Raw genomic sequence first — 26,240 nt, 5'->3', positions numbered from 1 at the left:
CATTGATAATACAAAGAAAGTAACATTTTTCAACTATTGCGCAATAAGTCGTTTTGCAGTCGAATGTACCCCAATTTCGCCTTTTTTGACCTTTGTGAAGAAATCGCACTTTTGAGCTGTATACTGCCATCTACAGGCGACCTTATGTTTATCTTCGTTTTGCTAGGGTTGGATACGGCTTGAGAGCCAATTATAAATGTTCAGGGAATGAAATTCTATCCTCTATTATTTATAATTTTAGACGATAATTTTGTACTAAAAATCAAGTGACGTCATATTCATGTCCATTTATCACTAAAGAATTTCCAATCGCAGATTGAAGCAAAGAGAAGAGGAGAAGGGAAAGAAAGAAAGAAAGACAAACGTACACATTCTTGTTGTAAATCCAAGCTTCCACCATTTATTGGGTACAAAAGCTTAACACTAAACAGACACCCATTTTCTTCCTTGACAAAATATAAAACATTAAAAAGTAGCAGAAGATTGTCTTAAAGCAGTTAGGCAGTCAAAACAAAGCAGCTTTCATACAGATAGGTAAATGGGCAATAGACTAGATGCGTCGATGGTTAAAAACTGTCAATGACTTACATAATATAAACAAGCAAATATCAATGCAAACACAATTAAAATTGCATAATTACGCATTCAAAATAAATAAATATTAATTTTCTGCTACACGCTTTAAGGCTTAGCAAAATAATTGTTAGATAAAAATAATTTGCACTGCAGAAACTTTACAAAAAGTTACATATTATGACTTGTATATTTGTTTAAGTTGAATATATTTTGTCAATAATATACTGTAATTACTTGACAGGCATGTTGCACTTTTTTGGAAATAAGTGAAGCGAGGAAGTGGCAGATTTTTCACACAGTATTACTCAGTTTTTGCATACTTGTGGCCTGCTTATTGCGTCATCTTGAACTCGTGTGATTTATACAAGATAGCAGTCTATAAAATAACTTTATGATGTAGAGAGAGAGAGAGCTAAAGTTAGAGAGATGTATGACTGAAAAAATAACATTCAGAAAGAAATCAATTCAGACAAAGAATAGCACCGTTTTAGAAAAACAGCCAACTTGTGTACATAAACGTGGTACCTCATGTTTTAAAAAGACAGCCAATTTGTTACTTCGACAGCCAAATTTGTTCCTAGTAGCACCTTCCTTTGCAACATCTTACAAGTACAGCATGCCATGTTTTCAGTAACGTAACATCTACCCCACTTTCCGAATTTTTTTTTCAGAGGGGTTCAAGAGTTTTCCTTTCATGAGTAGCAAACTGTGTACGTTTGACCATACTCTCTGCTCAGGCTTCAAACACCTTACTAAAAACATGAAGTGTAACATTGAACTTTACGATATGGAAATAGCAAATTGAAATTATTACAGACAACACTGTTTGTACCACATCACAAAAAACAGCAGACTTCTGTGTAGTAATCATTGGCGCTGTGTGGATGTCATGCCTTATGCTGTCTAGATCATTAGGATTAAGATAAACTTTGTAACATAGTAAGTATGGAGCTATCTGGATTGTTAGTAACGATAACTTTTTACATAACTAGTATGGTACACGGATGTTGTATCTACCTGCTTTTCCCCCATGTCAATGTACCATTAAGAATACATACAACATGTGCAAATTGACTTTTTTTGAATTTTTTTTGTCAATGTCTATTAAATCTTGACTTGTCCCATACACATGCACAAAACACATCTGGAACATGACAACGAAACTTACGAGAGAAACAGTAAGGAAAAAGATAAGTCAAGCGACATACGTTATCAATATACAGGAGATAACCCATTCCCTTAATACAACTTATGAACTTAAGTCCACCCTATATTGCTTATAACAATTCTTTTAAAATATATCTCAACACCTTTTATGCGTTTTCGTCGCTATGTTTCGTTCTGACTTGTTTTGTTAAACGTTAAAGCACAAAATATATAATATGCACGATAACTTTTATATAAAAAAAAAGACATCAGAACATCTTTCAAAGTATGTATGACATTCCACAAAGACTTACTAATTCAGTGCCGAATATTTAATTTACGTGATCCACTAAAATAAAATTGTTAGTTTAAGTGTAATATTATGCAAATTACATTTTTTGAATATTCATGCATTTTGGCCATGATCTGTCACATGATTTTAATAATCAAGTTTATTCTAAAGAAAATGTGTATTTATAAAATATAGCTATGTTGATATATTATAAAATAAAATGTTGTAAGTTATTTTTTTCCTATATAAATAAGCAATACTTCTCACAGGTTATAATACAGTTTATTGCTTAATACTTCTAACACTAGCAATTATAACCCGTGCCATGTTATGTGTTATATAGTTCGTGCTGTGGTGCATACTGACATGCTGCGGTGCAATTATTAATTTCAAAAGTACTGTTTTTTTTAGCTCTGAATATTACAAAACAACAAAATGCCTCTGTTTTCAATTCGCTGTAAAAAATTGATAAAATACATAACTACCGATGTAAAAACACAGTATGGTACACATTTTTTCTACAATACAAATATTATTTACGTGAAAATAATACATTTTTTTTTGAATGGGTGTATTTGTAATATTAGGTGGTTTCAATAAACAAGACAAAATAGCAATGAACAACTGCAATTGTTATCATCACCAAAGCGACTATTTGCTCTTAATTATGTCCAAGTAAGGCTTCCATTCTGAAAAAATTACAATAACTACATTTTGTATTTATGTATATTTCTACATTTTTTCTTCAAAAGATTTTACATTAAGTAAAACCATATTGTCTATCTACACTGTATAAGGTTTAAATTTAACATTTTTATTACATTTCTTACGCAGTCTTCTCTGTCATCTACGTTCGGTAAATCAGAGCGTTATTTTTCATTTTCTTATGGTGTGCGGAAACTTATTGACTGTCTCACCATAGGTTCTAATCCTTGTTTTTGTTTCGTTTTTTTGTTTAAAATTCTATAAAATTTTTAGTTTTCTCTAGACACCTTTTTGTCCAACCGTTCTTAGTATATTTACATGTGTTTCAGGTGTGTTTACCTAAATTTTGAAAAGTTAGTCTCATTCCTCGGCATCTCGTTCGTCTCCAACGCTTTGTGTCAAAATTTACTCGATGTCCTTAGGTTAGTTTCACTTCAAGAATTTCAAGGCATGGAAAAGAAGCCATGGCGGACGATTCCACACTGTATAATCCAGGATCAGCTTTTTTTTGAACAATCTTGAAGTTTCGAGGTTCATTCATTTTATGAGTGGCTTCCTCAAATTTATGTTCCAAAATCAGACCAAAATTTGTAGAAAAAGTCACTGTCCGATTTTTCTCACATTTTGTTTAGTCTCGGCAGTCACTGTTCTTCAAAGTGCTGCTTATCATATTTCCTTGGGTTGGTATCTCATAAGTTAGTTCATGTTTCCAACTGGTAGGAATTGGTTTAAACCAGTTCAAACCAGTTTTTTTACTTCTTTTGTTGGGCACTACCAATCATCACCTTTGTTACAAAATTGACAATGGCGGATGCTGGTTGTTCTGTTTCATGTTCAGCAAATAGATGGCACACATTATCACATAGACTTCCAGGTTTACGAGCCACAAATCCAAAAACCCTGAAAAATAGTAAGAAATATGGATTAATATAGATTTATCCCTGGCTCTATATGATAGTGCAGAACAGATGGATGTCATAACTGTAATAACAATTTTTTTTAGGCTGGATAGTTCTCAACTTGTCTTTACAGGAAATCTAGTAAGGCCCACCCTCATCATGTGTTCAGTGTTACTGCAGAAGGAACCCGTAGTGCCAAGGGAAAACACGATAGTGGTTTGTACCAATGAATGACTCTCTTTGTACTTACAGTGTGACAATTTTAATCAAATTCAGAATAGGGCTGTCACCCCAAATTTACGACTTGACCTCTAATAACCCTCATCACTATCACTATCTTGTTGCTAAATTTTTTCAATCACTATTTTTTTTTTTAAATCTCTCATTACTTTTTCACATCAATTATGAGTCGGGCGGACAATTTTTTTTTGAAAAGTAAACAAAAAAAATCATCTTCTTCATGTTTCTCTGCCTCTCCTTTTCCTCCTCTCTATCTTCTTTTTATTGGATTCCTGGTAACAAGCCCTTTCCCAGCTTCTCTACACATTTTAGTATGTTTTCAGGCCCCCTACTTGAATAATTTCCGTCATGAAAGAAATGCTCTGTTTGTGAACAAGTGTCATCGCTGCTGCCATGACTGTAGAGATGACGTTGACAGTCCAGACACTTGTTTATTTTTGCTAGAGAGGGCGCTGTTCCTCAAAATATTTAGGGTGGATGAAAATATTTTTATTTTTTTATTTTGATGTCTGAGCTAAAAATTTGGGTCGGTTGGGTATTGAGAAACAGAAGAAAAAACAAGGTCACCCTAATTATGAACTACAGTCAAATTTCTGGCTGCAGCAGACAGGAATTTGTTCTGCAACTTGTTTCAAGTAAAATTCTTAGTTCCTCACGTTCTTTGAGCATTTTGTTTATAATGTTTGGTTATGTGATTCTGTCAGGAAAGAGTTACTTAACAGATCATACAAGTCTCTATGGCAACATTTGCAAATAACTAAATTCCTCGCCATCAGTAACCAATATTACAGCTACAAGTAAAATCATAATTATGCGGTTAATGTGATGACATAAATTTATTTTCCACGTATAAACTGAAACAAAATGACTTACTTTGCATCAGCAACGGTTCTCTCTTCAGATCTTGGTAACCTAGGAATAATGAAATGACATGATATAAAAATTCAAACAGTCTTTGTACTCATATACTGTTGTGACATGATATACCGCCAATGGCGCTGTAGCACAACTGTATTTGGCTGTTGCTATGGGCATGGTCTTGTTGCTGGGCATATTTACATACGTTTTTTGGAATCTCTATTAATTTGCCCACCCTTTCCAGTTTTCATCTTTGAAGAACAAAAATTACATATACATAATAATGTTTATATATATATATATATATATATATATATATATATATATATATATATATATATATATATATATATATATATATATATATATACAGTTTCCCACCCTGTGTTCAAAGTGCTTACAATTATTACACTTTGCATGGATCTATAGTGACACAACAGCCCTTTACTTCCTCAACTCCCTGGGGAGCAGACAATACGAAGAGTCCTTGCCAGTATGAGTTGAATGACAAGACTCCTAGGTGTCCCCAATTGCATTTGTGTTTTGACACAGCATAAGAAACATTTATAGGAAATAATATAATTACACCTATGACTGCGTAAGTGACGAAGAATTAAGAATAATAATGGCAATTTTGAACATTCTGACTCATATTTTGAGTGCCACAGTATCAAATTATGATATATAACTTTATTGTGATATAGATGAACTAGACAATAAGTCTTCTATTTTGAGTTTGAATGTTTACAACTTTGCTACATATGGTGTGGTATGTTAACAGGGGTGGCATAATTCAACGGAAACATATTATTGTCCATGTCATACTTACTTCCTACCCTCCGGATCCATTCCACAGAAAGTTACTGTATTCACGGGATAATGCCGGCGGAAGAACAATCTGGAATGAAGCAAAAAAGATAAGAGATTTCCTTGAAATACTTTTATGTCAGATAGTAATTTCATCTGGAACAATGTCAAACACATTGGATACAAAATTTGATGTAGTATTCAAAGACTTGGGTATGAAAGCCAGTTACTAGCCCCAAGAAAAATACGCCAACTTTAATACATTACACAATACAGAACTTATCCATACAGGCCCATTACAAAATATCTTTCATTTTGATTTTTTGGTCGACATCATGACTTCTAATCGACACATGACAAATGTATTACGACATGCATGGGAATTAGTAGATCACCTTGTCAAAGGATCTGTTCGGCTTGACTGAGTACTTCTCTCCATCAACCATAAAAGTAGTAATCTGGTCATTTGGCATATTGATACGTATACAGAATAAATATACAGATATTCTGATCCTCTAACTAGTCTCAGTTATTCAGGGACTCTCGCCGCTGAGGGCTCTACCTACAAGACCTCCTCAAGCAAGAGTTTGGGGAAATGAAACGCCAACTCGTCGGTGCAGGAAGTACCGATCAGAGCAGTGCATAGGGAATACTTCACATCCAACATTGTAGGCTAAATGATTTAGGTACTTTTGCGACAAGTTATCACTTCTCAAGCATCATACATCTAAACTAACAGGCCTTATAATCCCAACTTTTATGACTTGGAAGAAATGTACTATGTGACTCCCATCGCTGGGTAGTTGAAATGTGATTTCCCCATACTCTTGTCTGGGTGATCTCATAGAAGAGCCCCCAGCAGTGAGAGTCTGGGTAACCAAGACTAATCCTCTAACATGAGAAAAATTGTAAATTGTATTACAGATCCTGAAAACTATCTGGTGTTAAAATTTATCAGTCAGTTCCTTTTTACTTTACCCCATCATAAATTCTAGATATCTGCTTTAAAAATGTTTAATCTTATAGTTTCATACAACATGACAACAAAACTTACTTTTTCTCGTTATCCGTCAGTGTGATTCCTTGGTTGTTAACTTTGAAGTGTACAACTGTAAATTTAGGTTTCTTTTCCAAGTTAGCTATGTTTGCCATTGCCTTGCGAATTGCATTAGGACCTGTCAACGATTCCATCTCCACTGAGTGCAGATACAATACATTACATGCTGTAAAATGTAAGAGAAATATCAAGTTAGTTTTCTTTCCAGTGTTGCTGCAGATACATTAGAGAAGTTTAGATGCGCGTATTTACGTGTGTTCTATACGTGTAGCATCATAGTCACGTGGTTTGAAGCAACCCACACTATACGAAAAGTCATATTTGACCGTGTCCTTCCACCGTGGTAAATCTTTAACAGACGATGTGTAAATGTGGTGAGTACGAGATGAAGTGACACCCCAGTGATCTTTCCCCTGGGTGTTGTAGGCAGTCAAAAGTGTAACTTCGTCTCATACTACCCCTTGACAGAGATGGGAGTTAGGTGGGTCACAGGTAGGGTAAAGGTTGGGTAAAGATGGGTAAATTTGACTTGTCGTATAGTGCCAGGTATTCAGTATCAGACGATGCTATGTCAGCTACAATAGCAGTCTACACGTAACTATAAATACGTGTTAAGTTTTTGTCATTTTTCTTCAATTAAATGTCGTATATTTTATATCAAAGTTCGAAAGCATACCTGTAAACTAATTGTTCAGTTTTCCATTTGGGTAGTTGCACGAAAAATAGTAAATATGCCGACATTTAGAAAATGAAGTTATGTGTTTGGCCTTCTGGACAGATGATGCCAACGCGCGTGTGCACATTCCAATGTTTTTCATGTAAATGCGTAACTAAACACAACATTGTCCGCGTCATTACGTGTACGCCTGCACGATAATGATACCGTACATGTACGTGTTTGAACATGTATCTAAACCTCTCTATTACATGCAAAGAGACTATGTGCTTCTTGTTGTAGTAATGTTGTGGGTGGGATTAACCCCACCCATCTCATCCTGGTAATACTATGAAGTATAAAGACACACGACATAAAGATTACTTGCTCCTTGTAGAGTGGTGTTGGAGATGGTACCCACCACCCTCACCTATCTACAGTGTGTAAAGACCAAGACATATAAAGATCACCTATTCGTTATTGTAGGAGTGCTAAGGGAGTTACTATCTCCCCCTTTCCATTCTCAGTAACTACACTGTATAGCGACAAAGACTATCAGCTCCTTGCTGAAGGAGTGTTGTGGGTGATGTAATACCTACCCAATTCCCACCCCTTGTAACTACACTGTATTAACACAAAGACATTACCTGCTCCTTGTTGTAGGAGTGCTGTTGGAGATGATGGTATATCTGATGACCTTGGACTACTGGCTGCACTGCTTGGGCTAGCTGGATCTGAGTTAAAAGTGACATACAGACATCAGAATCTGAAACAAATCCTTTGACATATAGCTGTAACTTTCTGGAATTTTTCACTAATTTTTGCTGAAAATAGTTCAGTCTTCTAATTAGCTGAATTACCTTTCAAATTCATTCATGGTACTGTTTACATTAACTTGATGTCAATATGTCGTGCATTAGGTACAGACCTGACTAATTGTTTGTCAACAAATTGTAAAATCGTGAGATGACGGAAAGTTTTAATCACTAGGTGATTCATCATGCATGCTTCCGCAAGTCCACAAATAAGAAACAACATTGCGAAAAAAATCATTCAAGTTAGGGCTGCTGAGGGTTTTCAATGATCTGGATAAACTGGTAACACTAGTTGGGCTCCCTATCTCAGCAAGAATTTTCTATATCAAGAAATTCAAATTCAAATTTGAAAAATAGATTTGACAGATCCACTTTTAAATGTATATTGATATTTGACTGGTAGGTGCTGCAAACATTTTTGACCAAAAAGTGGATTTCGATAAAAATTACACAATATTGTGTGGTTCAACGTTATCCTTTGTTGAAAAGCATAATTTGTCCTTATAACAGTCAGACAAAGACAAACATCAGTAGATTAAAGTACTTACCGAAGTCAGGCAGTATCAGTTTGCAAGGCAAAGCAAGTGGTGTAATGGTATGTTGATACACCAATGCCGACAAACTAGTAAACGTTGGTTCATTATTGCACCCTTTTAGTCGTACACCTCTAGAATTTGGCTCTATCAAGAAATGACGGACCAGTTCATTGGAAATGTCACCTATAAAGAAAGAGAAAGAAATAAGGGAATTCATGTTTGGCAAACACATACGATATAAAAAACAAAGGTATATTCTGGTTGAACACAGCTGGCAGAATTTTCTGAGGATATGGAAAGCCATCTACAGTGAAAATGATAAATGAAGAAACAAAAGCACTTCCAGATTGACCACTGAGGGCAGCATTGTTGAGCGAAAGGAAGCTATCGACAGAAAACACAAGATATAAACAGAGAAACAAAGTCACACTCATGCTTACCGTAGAGAGCAGTATTTAAAGCTATTTCAATATTTGAATTTTGTTATAGGGAGAGAATTTTAAATGACAAAATTGTAGAGAAAACAATCATTGTCGCAACATCGTCTTTTGCAAAGGTAAACATTCATATGTATATCAATTATCTCGTCTGTTCTTGCTTACCTTTCTTACTCTGCACCACATTAGGAGGTGGAGTAGCAACCTTCAAAGCAAGGCCAAATGCTCCAGGGAAAGAGTTACTGTCTCTGACCACAAATGTACCAGGTGATTTATCCTTCAATGTTGCAATTGCTGGATTGAAGTAAGAGAAACATTTGATTATATGCCTTCTTAGGGACGATCGCACAACGTGACACAAGCTCAATTAATGAACTTTATATAGCTCATTTAGGTCTAAACCCCCCAAGATGAGGCAGTCTGAAGAACAGATAGTTCTGTAGTAGTGCATGTAGTGTATATATGCACTAAGTCTTGTATTTTATAGTAATGATATGTCTAGAGTTCAGATAGGGAGTGTTTGTCACACACTTACCTTCATCCCTTGAAATATTGGGTTTATACCACAATGCTGATATATCCTTGACAAAAGAAGCATGGCTACTTGTGGTAACAACTTGAATACCACTATCTGTAATATCAAGTCACGTAATGTTGAATAATGGTGCAGCCATATTGATAATTTGGGGATCAAGTGCAAAAAAAAAGGTCATAATTTTCACCAACCTAGGCGGTCAGGCACAGCAATATCTCATAATTTTCACCAACCTAGGGGCCGAGGCACGTACTATACTTGGGCTTTATACAGGTTTGACAAATATTGCAAACTGTACTGAGCAGAAAACGCAAAACCTACATATCTCACTTGATCAATAATTTGATTTCAATAATGAAAACAGAACTAAGTAGTAAACTTCTCAAAGACAAGATATCCTGAGCAATGATTTTGATTCAGATTTGTAAAATAATGCAAATAGTAAAGTATCAAAATTAACAATGTTAGTTTTTATACAGTGCTTTCCTACTCTGTGCTCAAAGCTGCTTTACAATTATTACCCCTGGCACAGATCTATAGTGGCACAACGGCCCCTTTATACTTCCTCAACTCCCTGGGGAGCATACAATCCATTGCAGCCTTTATAAGTGCATAGGATTAAAGCATTCACATTGCAACCTCTATCCAACCAGGTCCCCCGATTGTGCAGCTGGGTTGATTGAGGCACAGTCATGGTTCAAATCTTGCCCAAGGACTTTAGCCACTCACAAACAGCAGGCAGCGATGGGGCTCGAACCTGCAACCTGCAGATTCCAAGCCAGCCACTATAACCATTCGCCCATCATGACTCCACAAAATTGACCAAACATGTAAATATCTTGAGCAATGGTTTTAATTCAAATTTTGAAAAATAATTTAAAACTACCGATAGCTTTGATTAGTAAACATTGCAAAAACCTAGTAGACATTTTGAGCATTGTGACTTTGATTCACCATAACGATTTCAAAATGGTGTCTAACTGTTTTTCTAATGTTCATAGCACGGGTGTTGAGTTTTCATTGCTGTTTTCAGACGTACTTTCTTTTATCATACAACTTGAGAGACGACTTACCAGTCAAGGAACCTCCGCTACCAAGAGGATGTGAAGGCTGGTGATATAAACTGACAGGAGAACTTCTACCACTGTCGCCATAGCTACCATTTGGATAACCTCTTGGCAAATTGCCAGGGGGTGGTGGTGGTGTCACACTTCTATCACTGTAAAGGCAAAGCCAAAATATAACTTGGATGATTCTATTTCACTGCTCTGTGTATTTTACTAAAAACCCAATAATTCATTTATGATATATGATAATTTTATACGATATTTAAATGTTCAAACATTATTACCCTCTCAGGAATTGTAATTCATTTAGAATAAAATTTTCAATCAAGAAAATACATCATTAGATACACTTTATCATAAACTTTTACAATATGGCCGACATTAGCTGTGTTACCATGGTAACATCCCGACTTACCTTCCTGTAAGACTGCCTCTACCATGTGATGATCCCTGTGATGTCACTCTCCTAGGACTACTACCAAGAATACCGACATTCTCTCCACTTGTTGTAACCCCTTTAGAACCAGCTCTTCCAAGATTTGGGCTCTTCTGTTGTTCAGCATTACGCCCCCTGTTGTCATACAGAGTGTGATACTGTGTAGTTGTTTCTGTAGTAATGGTGTAATTACTCTGCCCTGACCTATAGTCCAAGTCTTGACCTCTGTGCTTGTCACTGAAGGTTGGATAAGGATTTGGTGGCATACCTTTCCCACTCTGTTGCTGTTGCTGCCTTGATCTATCACTGTATGTTGGGTATAGATTCTGCGGGCTTTGCTGCGGCTGCAGGTACTGCTGCTGTTGCTGTTTCTGCAGCTGCAGTCTTTCCTTCATCATGGCATTCGATGTTGGAAACGGTAACGTTGACTGTTCACTTTGGTTACTGGAATGGGGACTTTCGCTGGATTCACTAAGACTCGAGTCTTCTGTGATGTGAAGTGGTGTTAGAGGGCGATCGTCAACACTTTCTGGTTCCTGTAGTGTTGGTGGTTTTTGGTGATCATGAACAGTTTGGTGGATATGAATCTGTGTGTTCAGCATTGATCCATCTGGTGGGCTTCTATCATTAGGGACATCTTTTCCTGAATCCACAACTGTTTTTCCTTGTTCATGTGGCATTGGATGTTGATGAGTCAGATGTCCAACATGCACTGGAGTGTAGACCTGCTGCTGGGATTGTTGTGGTGGCAACATCTGGGGTTGTTGATATTGATGTAGAGTCGTTGTTGTGATCAGCTGCCTTTGCTGTGACGATGCTGCAGGTTGACCATATTGAGGACCACTCACATGTTGGTGGTATCCATGTTGTGGGGGAGCTGTCACAGGTTGTTGTGGTTCTGGTTTTGGTGGCTGTGTTACAGTTTGTTGCTGTTTATGTGGCACAGTAGATATCATGGGTTGTTGTTGAGGTGTACCACTACGTGAGTCTTGCATGGTTGGCAGTGATTGCTGTGGTACAAAAGATAATGCAGGAACTGAAGAATTCTCCTGTGTAGTCTTCCTCTCATGAATTCTAGTCTCAACATAAAGTTCCTTCATTGGTTGACTTGGTTCTTGTTTGTGTACGTCTGTTTGTTCCCATGTCATCATATGTGGTAATCCATTAGGCCTCTTATCTGACGACTGCGCCGGTTTATGCGGTCCACCATTAATCACTGTCTCAGGACCCTTGTCACGTCTCATGACTGGCTGTTCATTGGTGGTTGCTACATCAACCACATGGGCAGGGTATTGAAATACATCAGGTCTTGGCTCAGGTGGGTGATGGTACTCTCGGCTAACCTGTTGCCCTGGAAAATAATCAGTTGCATCTAGAGGAAAAAGAATGCATATTACAATCAGTAACATAACATCTAGGTAAAATCCAGCAGTACTGTTTCCTAGCTCTACAAACACTAACTGTTATAGTGAATGTAGACAGCATGTAAGCAGTGAGTATAACATGGACTATAACATCTAGCTACTGCAAACACTTGGGTAGAATGTATCTCGGGGAGGAATTTTACTCAATATCAAAGTTTTTACACCATATGGAAGCTTGCTTCTAGTCCTTTTGAAATAATAAAAGAAATTTGGGGTTTCACCATCTTGTTTTCAAAATAGTGAATCTTTTATCTTCCCATAGAGTTAACACTGTCGGTGGCCATATTGGATTTGTCGGTGGCCATATTGGATTCTAATATGATTTGAATTTTTGTATCATTTTGACCTCAATTAAACAAATTTTTACAGTGACACTTGATTTTTTTTCTTGATTTTAACTGAGAAGGAATTTTCTTGATCAAAGTAATAGCAAAATTTAAAAAAAAATATTTCTGAGTCATTTTTTACGTCAAAACTACTTTGTAATACGAAGTAAATTAGGAAGAATCTCACAACATTTTAATTTTTTAAGTATAAATCAACAACAAATAGTCCAGTTCATATCTACAGCTTATCATTTGCTTGTTATATTAGGACATTTTCCTGTGAACATATGTATTTTTGACCTAAACATATTTTAACTTACTAGCTGACAAAATGTTTCCAGCAAAGTAAGCCAACGTGAAAATGGTATCACTTTTGGAGTAATATTTTCTGAGGAACTTCATGTGAACAAAGGCTGATTTGTGAAGTGACAATCAATACATTTACTAACAAATGATAAGTCTGTAGTCAATTTTTTTTTCATCAGCCAAAATAAAATGGATCCACAATGTGAATAATTATCTAAATTCTTCAAAATTTTTGAGAGCCAAAATAAATATGTTCACAATATTTAGAGAAATGTATAAAAGATGCTATGTGTTGCTGTACATTATCATGCAGAACAAAATAGTCATAGAATGCAAGTGCTAGTGCAAGGAAATGACTCAAAGCCAAGCAATAAATGTAGCTCGAAATGTAAACTTTGGCCGTTAACATCTATGCCCCAAACCTCACCCCAAAGCTATTAAAAGGAAAGTTAGACATGGGCACGTTTTCAGAAAAAGTATAATGGATTGCAGTCTCACTTGGAAGAGTAAACAGTTACAGTAAGTAACTACTGCCAAAAACAAACAAACAAACAAATGCACACACAAACAAACAAACAAACAAACACACACACAAACAAACAAACAGAAATAATAGCATAATTGTATAGCAGGTGTTAGTAAAGGAAAATGATAAATGTGGATTATTTTGAATGGTAAATGTTGGGCACAATGTATGATCGACAACTTACAACAAGTGTGTAAACAATCATTTTGAGAACAAATTTACATAAATTAACATAAAGTAAAGCAAAAATATAGAAATGGTACAAAGATCAAATCAAATCAAGCCAAACAAAATGTAAGTTGTCATATCAATTATGTTAATATAACATCAAACCATAAATTAATATAACATATCAAATCATAACAAATCAAATCAAACATAGTAAACCAAATCATAATTATCAAATCAAATCATATTTTAAAAAATAATAAATATTATATCCATTTCAGAGCATAAATCAAATCACAATTATATAAAACTAAATAATAAATTATCAAATCAAATCATGTCTCATAACATCATATCATAAAGTTAATATAAACATGTCAAATCATAACACAAAATATTTATGATAAATCAAATAATAAATTATCAAATCAAGTCATATTTCATAACAGATAATATCATAACGTTAATGTAAACATGTCAAATCATAACATATCAAATCATATTTATGGCAAATCAAATCATAAATTGTTAAATCAAATCATGTTATAATAGATCAAATCATAAATTGTAAAAAATAAATAACTCAGGTATACAAACACGTGACAACTATTCAGAAAACATAACTTTGAACAACTGACAACAGAAGTGATATATGTAGAAAACAAATTTGTGGATATCAGACTTCAAATTCTTTTAGTTCAAATGGTACTATTGGGGGGGGGGGGGCAAAATTAGAGAAATAATCTAAATTCAAAACTTTTAAAACTGATTATAGAATGACTTTCTACCAACCAAAACAAGAGAAAAACGTCCTAAACATACCAACACTGGCCTAAAAACATTCTATTACAAACGTTATTACTCATTGGTCAAGAAAAACAGACACCTGGTCCTTTATTGTTCCCTAGCCAATCAGCTCAAGTCTTGTATCCATACTTTTCGTATCATTGTTTTCACAGACTTGTTTAATGTTTAGGGTGAATAACATCATAAATGTAACCATGGAAACTATAAAGTCAATTATTATATGTAGAACTAAAATATAATGTACACAAACTATAAAACCGATTAAGTGGAGGGATTTCAGTAAAAGTTTATGGTCATATTATAAGTAGAAGAATATATCTAAGTATGTATGTTATTTATTTATATCTAACCTGGGTTGATACTGGCACACATCTCTTCAAATGACGTTGTTTGAGTCTTATGATATTACAAACTTAAGGCATTCTCGGGTTAAAATCTTCCACAAACCTTTTATATTAATATCTCCAGAATAACACATTTAGTATTTTAATAAATTATTAGTACTGGCTTTTTTTTAATCGACACCTTATTTCCCTCAGTATCTAGTAAAATTAATTAGTATAATAACTAGTGACATTATTAAAGTTGGTATTTGAAATATCAGGTATTATAGCATTGGATGGGCTACGACAACAAAACATGTTAAGAAAGCGTTCCTCAACCCAACCATCTGGAAATTGACATTTGTCATACAAACATATGTATTATTCAGAATCGAATAATCAAATTTTATTAAACCATTTCATTGTTTTCATCATAAAAACATTTCATAATGTGACTAAAACCAGATTGTTTTGGTAATGTGATGAAAATACCTAGGTGGAGGAGATTCAGAGTTCTATGTTTACTACCTTTTTTGAGTGATACTGTTTTTTAATTTAGAGACAGAATTTGGTAACAGTCTGGCATGAGGAAAGCTTTCTATTACATACAGTGTGTGCTACTGTGGTTGGTGCATCACTGTTGTACCAGGAAACCATCACAAATAGACAACAAGATCACATTGACAGGGAGAGAGCGTTGCTACGGTGAGTGCTGGATCTACAGCTATAGTTGCTATGGCGCTGTGTTGGTGCACAGTTTACAGCAGCTGTCACATGGGCAGGAACGTGGGTAGGTGGCATCAGGCTTACGTACAAATAGGTGACACGTATAACATCCAGTCTTGAACTACGTAACTGTGAAAGATAAAACATGAAAACCCAACATACCTACTGTCTTGGTGATTGAGTATGACACAGATGATATGGTGGATGAAGGAGCATTGCAAGTGACTGTGGTTGTGTTCTCACCATGGGGGTGTCTCATACCTGCACTACTATTCATTGGAGCTGCCATCCTTTCCACAATTGCTATCGGCGTGGTGACCATATTTGCATACGGTGTCCTTGGCCTCTTAGGACTGATTGGAAACTTTGGTGTTGTACCAGTGATTTCTTCTTGTTCATTTTCTCGCGACTTCAATCCGTGTTGTTTGTCCCAGTACTGGTTCTCCTAAAAAGTATTAATAAAATATGTATATTTATAATTGATTACTCTGCAAATGAGACATATGGTGTACATTTTTGATGACCACCTGGGTTATATGAATCAATAACAATATTTGCATATTTGGGACAACCACCTGGGTTAAGTATAACAAGACCAATACATGTGCATTTAGGATGTGCACCTTGGGGTAGTTGTGTAAAATCACCAATATTTCAGCATTAAGGATGACCACCTGGGTTTTGTGTAACACGACCAATCTTCGCATGTTTATGATGAACAGCTGGTTTACACACAACATTACCAATACTTACGCATTTTGGTTGACCACCTGGGTTGCGTAACCAAACTTCTGGTGATGGACTGCGTACTCTTCTTTGTTGTTCTTCTGCAGTGTTTATTTTGGAATAGGTGTACTGCCTGAATGAACTCTCTGAGTCATAAGCACTTGCACTCTTGGATCTTTTCAGAGGTTGACCAGGTTTCCGTTCTGGTTGTCGACTGCGCTCTGAGTTTAGTTCATCTTTGAATAACCTTGCATGATAACCTAATTATAATGAATAATTTTGCATACATTTGCATAAATTAAATCGAATTAGACCTGTCTAGTAAATGATTACTTCCATTCAACACACGTCACGTCATATTTCTGAACCTGTCGACATAATCAGACACTGAACAGAAGATGCACAAAAGTTGAATTTGTTGAGACTACCCAGTTTGCTTTAATTTTGATGTTTTATGTATTTAGCTCATGTAGTCATACATTTTCCAATTTGATAACAAAAAATTATGGTATTACCATACAAACATTGGATAACTAAAAGAAGGCCTAGCTATGCATATACCTAATGTGCAAGACAAATATCATGATGGTACATTATCATAGTATATTGACACACCATTTCTTGCAGTTCAACATAACTTTATTCTTTACTGTTTGAGTGCTAATCTAGGATCGCTGTAGTTGTATATATATGATGTAATTAAAACCTCACAGGCCCACTTCCTATTGGGACTAAAATCTAGACATGGAAAACACTCAGTTGTCTGGTACAGCTTGAGAAAAAATTTGTGGAAAACAGTTGCCTGGCTGAGCTACAGAAAAAGTTGGTCCAGAACAAAGGAACGATCCTATGTAATCCTTATGGTTCCATAGTGATAACATTGTTCTAATGTGACTGGGATTGAAACCCTCATCTTTAAGTTTCTAAACTCTCCAGTTTTTTACACATCAAGCACACTAATAACAAAATTAAAGTCATGAAAATCTGCGTATATTTAGTCTAAGAAGAAATTTTGAATCAATGAAAAACTGATACTTACTTGCAACTCTGTTGCTGACCAAGCCCTTCAGATCAGGTTCCTCTTGTGGTGTTTCTCCTTTTACAATGTCATCAGGTTTTGGCTGGCTTTTAGATTCTGGCCTGTCAGTTAACGTGGTAGATGATGTTTGGGAGTTGTCCCCAAGAGTGGGGAGATGTCCTCCACGAGGGGGAGAGAGAGACGAAGGACTAAGTGAAGAGATGTAAGAAATAATAGACTGAGACAAAGCCATAGTAGAGTCCTTATCACTGGAAGGTGAAAAATGATCAATAGAGGGCGCTGTTGTTTCTTTGACTTTTAATGGTGATGATGTTGCTTGTGGTGACATTATAGAGCTATACTGATGGTGATAGTATGATTTGGGAGTGACTGATATGTCATAGGTTGGGTTAGATAAAGAGGGAGTTGAGGGTGAGATAGTGGATGGTATGTTGCTAGGATATGCCAAAGATGTAGAAATGGATTTGGAAGATGTTTGCACATTGCTGGTGCTACTGTGTGCATTTGGCATATATGGCTTAGGAGGTGGCAACGTGTTGCTGACTGCAGATGACTCGTGTTGTGCAACTGATACAGTTGAAATTGTCGAATAGTTTCCTGGGTGTGTTGACATTGGCAAGGTCTGGCTTATCATTGTTTGACTGGTCTTAGAAACTTGAGGTACTTGAGTTTGTTGATAGGTTGCTGAATGTAAAACTGACTCTGAGTTTATAGCTTCATGCTTTGTTAATGAATAGGGAGAATCAACAATAAGGTGACTTGATACGGGCCGAGGTTCAGTGGTTTTTTGTAGTGGTAGTGATGATTTTGATATAGTATGCATCGTTTGAGAGGCATATGATGGTGACGGTGTTACCGAATGGTTGGGAACTTGAATTAATGATGAATATAAAGTCCTATTTGATGGGTGAGATGAATACATTGTTGCATACGAGGTACATGTAGGTGTTATTTTACTGGATGCAGGTGCTATTGTATGAGTTGTTGAGTTTATCGAATGGGATACAGATGTTATTGGATGGGTTGGATGAGTTATCGTATCAGATCTGGATGTTATCGCATGGGTTGAATTAGTTAATGTAGAGTAAGAGGAGTTAGTCTTGTCAGTAGTTGAGGAGACTGAATGAGGTAAAGTGGAAGACATGTGATATGTTGATGGGGTACTAGTTTGGTACGGTGATGAATAGATCGGCCTGAAAAGATGAAAGATAAAAGAGATCAAAGTAACCATGGCACCTACTCAGATTAAAATGACTGAAATCTAAACACAAGGTGCATTAATATCCATACATTATCAATCAGGCATTATATTAATATTAGAGATTAAAGGTCTTGGGGTTTCTGGTTTTGGTCTTTTGTATCAGTTTCTATGGTAATGATGACATGCTACGGGTGGTGATGAATGAATGATGTCACAATCATGAATATGGGAGTTTGACACTACACATTTAATAGGTCTTTAGCAAATACCAGAAAGGTAGATAAGAGTCCTATGTTAGACAATTTAATTCACTGTCTCCTAACATCAGATTCACAATCTCCTTCTACGACTTACTGGACCCTAAGGTACACCGTGACAAGGCACCCTCACCTATCGGTCAACTCCTCTCACGTTGGGAGAGAGGAAGCTGGTGAGGGCAGAGCGACATGATGTATATAGTCTTACAGTCTAACTGGACGCTTCCATTGTTTCAAACTGGCTAACAGTGGCCATTGGATCAACCCTGCCATTGTAAACTCAATGTCAGACACACTAACTCCTTCCACAGCACATTTGAAACTGACCAACTCCTTTGCAATTGTAACTTAATGTCTCAGTCTCAGACTCACTAACTCCCTTTCTCATATAATATCCCCCCCCCCCCATTAAAACTGCTTTAAAAATCCCTTCAATTTCCCATTAACAACAGTCCCTCTCTACCATTCTATCATTTAAAGTAATACTGGTCAAATTTGCATATTTTTGGTTCGACTGTAACAACGCTTTCTAATTTGCTATCTGGGCACAATTTGAATAACTGTTGTGCTCAAGTCTACTCAGCTGTATACCTGGGGACTTGGTAGGACAGATGTTAAGTGAAGGATTTAATCCTTTGCGCATGTAGGGGCAGTATGGCTAGTATGTTCCCTTGAGAGTTTAGTAAGTATAAGGGGTTGTACCATTATAGGTCTGTACCTGGGATAATAAGAGTACAACACTTTGAAAGGTTCAGCACTATTTCAGTTGAGGGCGCTATATAAAATAACATTAATTATTCATGTTCAATAAAAAGCGCAGTTCTACTCGACCTGAAATGTATTTGCCAAAGACCCCAAAAATGTTGTAACTCAAAACAACTCAGAGCCAAACACTCATAACTTTCATTCCAAATGTTTGTCTACTGCATGCTGAGTCATGTGGCATAGCTGCCAAGTGAGGATTTCACCATGAAATGTAGAACTGTGGAATAAACCGTCATGAAATACATATCACATTCAAGAGATCTGAGAACAGAAACATAATACTTAGTGATCAAATGATACAAGAACAATACAAGGGATAAAATATCAACCGAGGCATTCTCTTATTATGATGTAAACAAAGTAGTGAATTATGATTATGACAATTAACAAACACACACAGGCAAAACATGCAGACATGCTAGGAGACCAAAAGACGGAGATGGGAAGGAGGACACCGTATATTACCTTTAGTTTTCTCAGAATATGAAGCATGGTAAGAATCGTACGAGATGGAATGAATATGACAACCATCAGTCACAGTGTGAGAAACAATAGAAATTTTAAATACCAATAAGAGTTACAGTCTGAAAAATTTAACCTTTCACTCTCCTGATCATTTGATCACATTCCTGTAAACTTAGCGTATGCAATCAAACAGAGAACTGCCACTCTTTTTGAACTTTATATCCGTGGAAAAATCCAATTTACTTGCTTTCATTTATTAAGTTTCTCTGTTTCTGACAAGTTAAAGCATTATGATAGATTTTGACAAGTTAAAGTATTATGATAGATTTTCAGTAATGATCAATTGGGCAACAACCCTTTTCCAGCTAGCTTGAATTATTTGAACAAATTTCACAGTTTTGAACTTTTTTTTCCATATCTAAACATTATTTTAGACTCATTTCAAAGAAGACTTCCTTGTCGATGATAAAATGTAAAAAGGTGGGTAAAAAATCACCATATACGAAAAATGATGATGATTTTTTCCATCAAGTATGTCACATGTAACATAGTCATTCATATACCCAGCTGCAATGTTGATTGGCATGTACCTTGAATAGAAGTCATTCCATGAATTAAATAAATTGCCAACAAACTAAAGAATGGCCATTTGTCTTGTGATGACAAAGTGATTAATGCCAGACATGATCTGACAATGTGACCACCATGGTAAAACTATGCAGGGTAATCTTTCTCAAGTAGTTTTTCATCACGACCACCAAATAATATTGGATTTGCTAAGCAACGAAAAAGCAGGTTCACTTTCTCTTTAAGTTCTAATTGTTTGGTTTCTATAATTGTGTGGTTAGCTATACTAGTCACTGATGAGAAAAAGGTCCATGGTGGACATTCTTAAATGAAAGGTCAGTGCTGAAAAACAAAATAAGGTTCTGTTGGGTCATGAGAAACAGAGGCAAAATAACGCGATCCTGCCCAGCAGGTGTCATACTCCAGGGTGTTACTCTACCCTTACTCCCCTTACTCCAAAATGTCAATATACGGTCAAAACTATGCACTGACCAGGTAATTTGAACCTTGTACAATCATGTATTATTAACAACTGCATTGGAAAAGGGTACAGTTAAAAGCCAATTGACTTTACTGTTTTTGGTGATGTAATAACATGATGGTAAATAGCAGATCCCAGGTGAACAAATCATGACAAAAGAAAAACACAGATAAGAAACACTATAGAACAATAGATAGACTGACAAGTTACACTGAATGATATCATGCAATCATGAATTTTTATCATTATTTCTAGGTGAATGGGTCAAATATGAATTATTTCAAAACTGCAATATTGACATCATATATAAACATAAAACTTGATAACAATAACAGATGTTTGACCCATTCCTGAGTAAAACTGCTATTCTGTTATTTTGGCCTCTGTGCATAATCTGACAAGACGCAAGTGACGTACAAGAGACAATGACAGGGGTTTAAATGATGATACTCCCTCATAATTTGCCTCATACTTCAACTAAAAGACAAGTAAACTGATATAAAGAACTGAGCAGAACAGAATTAATAATAATACTATATGAACATGAATTTAATACCGCAAACATTACGAGGACAATAATGTTCACTTCTTAACACTACTTGGAATAATCTTTACATATGGGATAAACTAAAAGTTTAAGCCCTTGTAGCTGTTCTGTTTTAGCCAATGCAAACTTTTACTCCAAATGATTCGCCGAACTAGATGTAGTCACTGGCGGAACAGATACCTGTGTGTGCATGGTGAACATGAACGGGTTGGACTTATTTAGCAAGAAGTTAAACAAACACAAAGTAAATTGAAAATGCTAATCGAAGGTTTATAACAACTGTTCCTGTTACAGCTACTGGGGCTTTCAAATAGAAAGGAAGTATTATTTTCTTTACCTTGCTGGTGGTGGTGCACTGAACAACCATCCATGCATTGGACCAGTCACTACGACATCTTCTTTCACCGTTACTGGTGTTTGTTGATGGACTGGTCTGGTGTGAGTGTGTCCTTGTGGTGCAGGCTCTTCTATAGTATGGTATTCCCGATGAACATGATGTGTGACAACACTATCCTGGCCTTGGTGAGACATGATGCCATCTGGTACACCCCTTGGCAACACTCTTACTTGCTCACTCTTCCCAAACCTTGGACTTGGTGGAGGAAGATTTTTCACCTTTGTGTCCATCTCATATGGAGAATACGGTCTCATTTGAGGGATTCTTGGCTCTTGTCTATCATAGGTTCTGTCTGAGTGTTGCCGCGCCAGAGGTCTGCCATGACTCTGCCATTCAGTGGTCTGCACACTATTACTAACTCGTGGTGATGTTGGTGCACTTGACAACTGATCCAGAGCCAATGATTCTTCTTGCAAAGACTGAGCAAGAGCTTCAAGTTGATCTAAGTCAATATCATCCATACTTGCAATTTGTGATGTTGGCGTGTCATAAACCTGGCGTGGTGATGGGGTCTGTGGTGTGCTGTACTTATAACTAAACTGTGATGGTGATACTGGTTTATATTGTCCTGGTGAATATTGAGTTGTAATTTTCTGAGTTGTAACATCACGTGTTGGCTGATTACTGTAAGGTGAAAGAGGAGGTGTATAACCTGTTTTGTCTGCTTGAGTCCTGTATTGATATTTTGTTACAGTTGTAGTGGTTGTACCACTAGGTTGTTGCTTCTCTTTCTCTTGCAGCCTCCTTTGTTCAAGCTTCTTCTGCTGTTTCTGTAACCATGTCAACCCTTCATCAGGATCACTTTCAGGTGCAGCTTGTGCTGCTGCAGCTTGCGTCTGTACAGATGGTGGGCTAGATGGCTGCTGCTTTTGTTCCTGCTGCACTGCCATGTTTTGCTGAGGCAGTGGTTGCGGTTGGTGTTGTTGTTGTTGTTGTTGTTGTTGTTGTTGTTGTTGTTGCTGGTGTTGGTGTTGCTGTGTCAGGATGTATTGTGTTGTTGGCTGTTGTTGTACCACAGTGTGGTGTGTTGGTGTAGGTGTTTGTTGTTGCTGTTGTTGTTCTTGTAGTTCCAGCTGTTGTTTCTGCCTTTGTGCCCATGTTTGAGTTGGTGACATTGGCTCTGATGTTGCATGTTGAACAACTCCGGGCTGCCCATGATGAGTGTGCTGATGTTCTGTCACTTCATACCTAGTGACTTGATACTGGGTTTGTTTCACAGGAGATTGATCTGGTGAGACAGGATGGTGATGTACCTGACTTGGCTGATCTTGATCGGCCACAGCATGAGATCGAGGCATGTTAGGAGGACTCTGACTGGCTGGGCGATGAACATCAATGACACCCACTGGTTGGTTGTGGTTATTTGCTGAATGAACCTGAACAACTCTCCTCACTTGAGTATAGTCCCCAGGATGTCCATGAATTGATCCTGAACCAGGTAGATTTGAAGGACTGTCAGTACCACCATCTAAGTGCTTATGTTCAGTTGAGACAGCCTGATGAGGAGGTTGTCTCGACTGAGGTGATAGTTGTTCTTGGAAGGTTGTATACTGCACATGATGAACGTGATCAGTCTGACTGGAAGGTTGTCTAACATCCCCTTGTTGTGCAGGAGGTTGTTCTATATGGCCTGGTTGTCCAACTGGTTGTTCCCTATGGCCTGGTTGTTTACTATGAGGTTCCACATGGCCTGGTTGTCCAGGATGATGTTCTGTATGAACATGTTGTTCAACGTGATGTTCTGTGTGAACATGTTGTCCAGGGTGATGATGTTCCATGTGACCTGGCTGGCCGGCCGGTTGTACCACCGGGCCTTGTTGTATGGTATGATGTGTGACTTGATGTGTCTGTCCTGTGGGGTGATGTGGAAGTCCTTGATGTCCAGCCTGCTGTACCATTTGCTCTGGTTGGCCATCACGTTGTGTCATATGACCGGGTTGTCCACTATGATGTATCACATGGTGTACATGTTCTGTAGAATGCGATGTTTGTCCGCTCTGTCCTGTAGGTTGTGTTGGCTCACCAGTATGGTTCCTGCCATATTGCACTGTTCCATGAGGGTACTGCATTTCATCAACATTCCTTTCCTGGTTTTGGTGGACAGTATATTCATGATGAATGTGTGATGACTGTCCGGACAGCTCTCCATGGCTCATCTGGGCAGGATGAGCTGTGCCTTCTTGGCCAGGGTGCTGGTGTCTGATATCTCCACTATACTCAACAGTATGACCATGCACTACATGCCCTTGATGATGGTGTCTGCCATCAACCGGATACTCCACATTATGTCCATGCCCACTATGTCCAGGATGACCATGAGCCATGTGTACATGCTGTGCTGATCCTGGTAACACAATCTGACCATCAATCAGGGTATAGCCATGTGTTTTCTCACCTGGACTCAGATTGTTGACACCTTTACCAGCCACAGACTGATTTGTAACTTCACTGAGTGAACTAAAAGAGCTTGTTTGTGGTGGCCCACTTGTCATGGAAGATGTTGGAGAAGACTGGGCATAATCGGGAATCTCTGCATATGGATTTTCATCACTAAAAACACCCCTATAGGCATGATCCCTTGGGTAGTTTCTAGTATCTTGTGGAAGACTCCGAATAGATGTAGGTGGGCTTACATTTCCTTCTTGGGCTTTAAGCATAAGTTGATCATCCACACTCTGTGACTGTTTCCCTCTTTTCAATGTATGGTGTGTGTAGTCAGCTGGGTGGTTGGGTCGTCCTCGACTGAACCACTCTTTCAAAGTGTTAGGTTTAGGTCCCTCTTTGTGCACCTTTCGTCTGATTGTTTCAGTTGGTGATTTTAAAGGTGCTGTACCTTCTTTCTTGGCTGGTGTCTCATTCCTATTATGGTCTTTATCATTGATTGTAAGGCTATCCATTACTTGGTTCACATTGCTGTCAATATCAAGTGTCATACCGTGGGTGTGGTGATGAGATTCATGTTCTGCACCCTCAGGTCCATTTGACACAAACTGACCTTTCTTGTTAACCCTTGCATATAAACTGCCATCAACAGGACCATGTGTGTGAGTCAGATGACGTTTGCCTGTGCTGTCAATCTCTGCAATATCAGCTGTGGAGAGAAAAACAGATACTTGTGTTATACAACGACTTTCTTCTCTTGTTTTACTTACTATTAGAATACCGTACTTATTAGTCTTACTGCTAGACCCTTCGGGCTATTCTGCTCACTGTGAAGGCCACCAAAGATCACCACTGAGGGCGCTAGCAGCATTCAGGTGTTTGCCATTGATTGCGACTTTCAGGTGCAAGGTGACCAAAGGTCATAACAGAAGAAAGCCTGAGGTCTAGCAGCTAGACTATAAATTCTCAAATCATACACAAAGCGATCAGCTCTAAATCCTATAATTACAACACAGAAAATGCTCTGTTTTAATGATAACTTTAATGAGAGAAGAGCATACATAATCCATCATGTAGGCCATTAATTTGCAACAGTTTATTTGAACAGAAAATATGGTATTTATAACCCACTTGTTCTATATCATCACAACACATATCTACTTCATTTATTTTTGCAGTGTTAGACCTGTAATCATTTCAAATGTTCAAAATTGCTATTTAATTATTTTTAACTCATAGTAGTCACTCATATTTTCCTTGGCTTAATGAAGTAAAAATATTGGGAAATAATGTCTCTAACTTTTTTTTATTGTATATGTTTTAAGGTCTTGTAACAGTGACTACTTTGTGTCAAGGAGAAATCAATATGTTTAACATACACTTCTTTAAACTGTACCCACATACAAATTTGAAGCTTTGACGGATAAAGATACTGAGAAAATCATTTGAAAGATAAATATGTCGGGGAAAATTTTATGACAACTTCAGATAATCTTGGAACAAAATAACTGACTTGACTTGCCTTCTAAGCTGCTCTCTTCGATGTGTTTTCCAAAGTTTTCATAGGAATCCCACCTTGTGAGGGAATCTTCCCTATGGTCAACAGGAATGTTGGGATCATATAGACCTTCCATACCCTGCGCTCTGTTGTCTGTGTCTGAAAAGAGCAACTCAACTTTTCCATAGTCTGGAAACCTATTATCTGGGGGAAAGAACACAAAATGCACAACTTGTAACAACCTTTGA

General features: G+C 37.0%; 1 protein-coding gene across 1 annotated transcript in view; it reads right to left on the bottom strand.

Moving 5' to 3' along the window:
• Positions 1-383: 383 nt before the first annotated feature.
• Positions 384-26,240, bottom strand: part of LOC144450743 (uncharacterized) — a 158,935-nt gene continuing 133,078 nt past the window's right edge. The window contains exons 15-29 of the mRNA XM_078141438.1: positions 26,017-26,196; positions 22,053-25,203; positions 17,433-18,625; positions 16,421-16,653; positions 15,830-16,112; positions 11,041-12,433; positions 10,616-10,777; positions 9,559-9,626; positions 9,189-9,317; positions 8,599-8,769; positions 7,883-7,969; positions 6,578-6,746; positions 5,546-5,614; positions 4,732-4,770; positions 384-3,619 (exon numbers count right to left, since the gene is read on the bottom strand). Of these exons, the coding sequence (XP_077997564.1) occupies positions 3,472-3,619; positions 4,732-4,770; positions 5,546-5,614; positions 6,578-6,746; positions 7,883-7,969; positions 8,599-8,769; positions 9,189-9,317; positions 9,559-9,626; positions 10,616-10,777; positions 11,041-12,433; positions 15,830-16,112; positions 16,421-16,653; positions 17,433-18,625; positions 22,053-25,203; positions 26,017-26,196 (7,475 nt within the window). The 3' untranslated portion in view covers positions 384-3,471. The remainder of the gene's footprint in view (positions 3,620-4,731; positions 4,771-5,545; positions 5,615-6,577; positions 6,747-7,882; positions 7,970-8,598; positions 8,770-9,188; positions 9,318-9,558; positions 9,627-10,615; positions 10,778-11,040; positions 12,434-15,829; positions 16,113-16,420; positions 16,654-17,432; positions 18,626-22,052; positions 25,204-26,016; positions 26,197-26,240) is intronic.

The sequence above is a fragment of the Glandiceps talaboti genome, chromosome 20, assembly GCF_964340395.1.
Source record: "Glandiceps talaboti chromosome 20, keGlaTala1.1, whole genome shotgun sequence".
In the NCBI taxonomy this organism is placed as follows: domain Eukaryota; kingdom Metazoa; phylum Hemichordata; class Enteropneusta; family Spengelidae; genus Glandiceps; species Glandiceps talaboti.
This window is presented reverse-complemented; position numbering and strand designations above follow the sequence as displayed.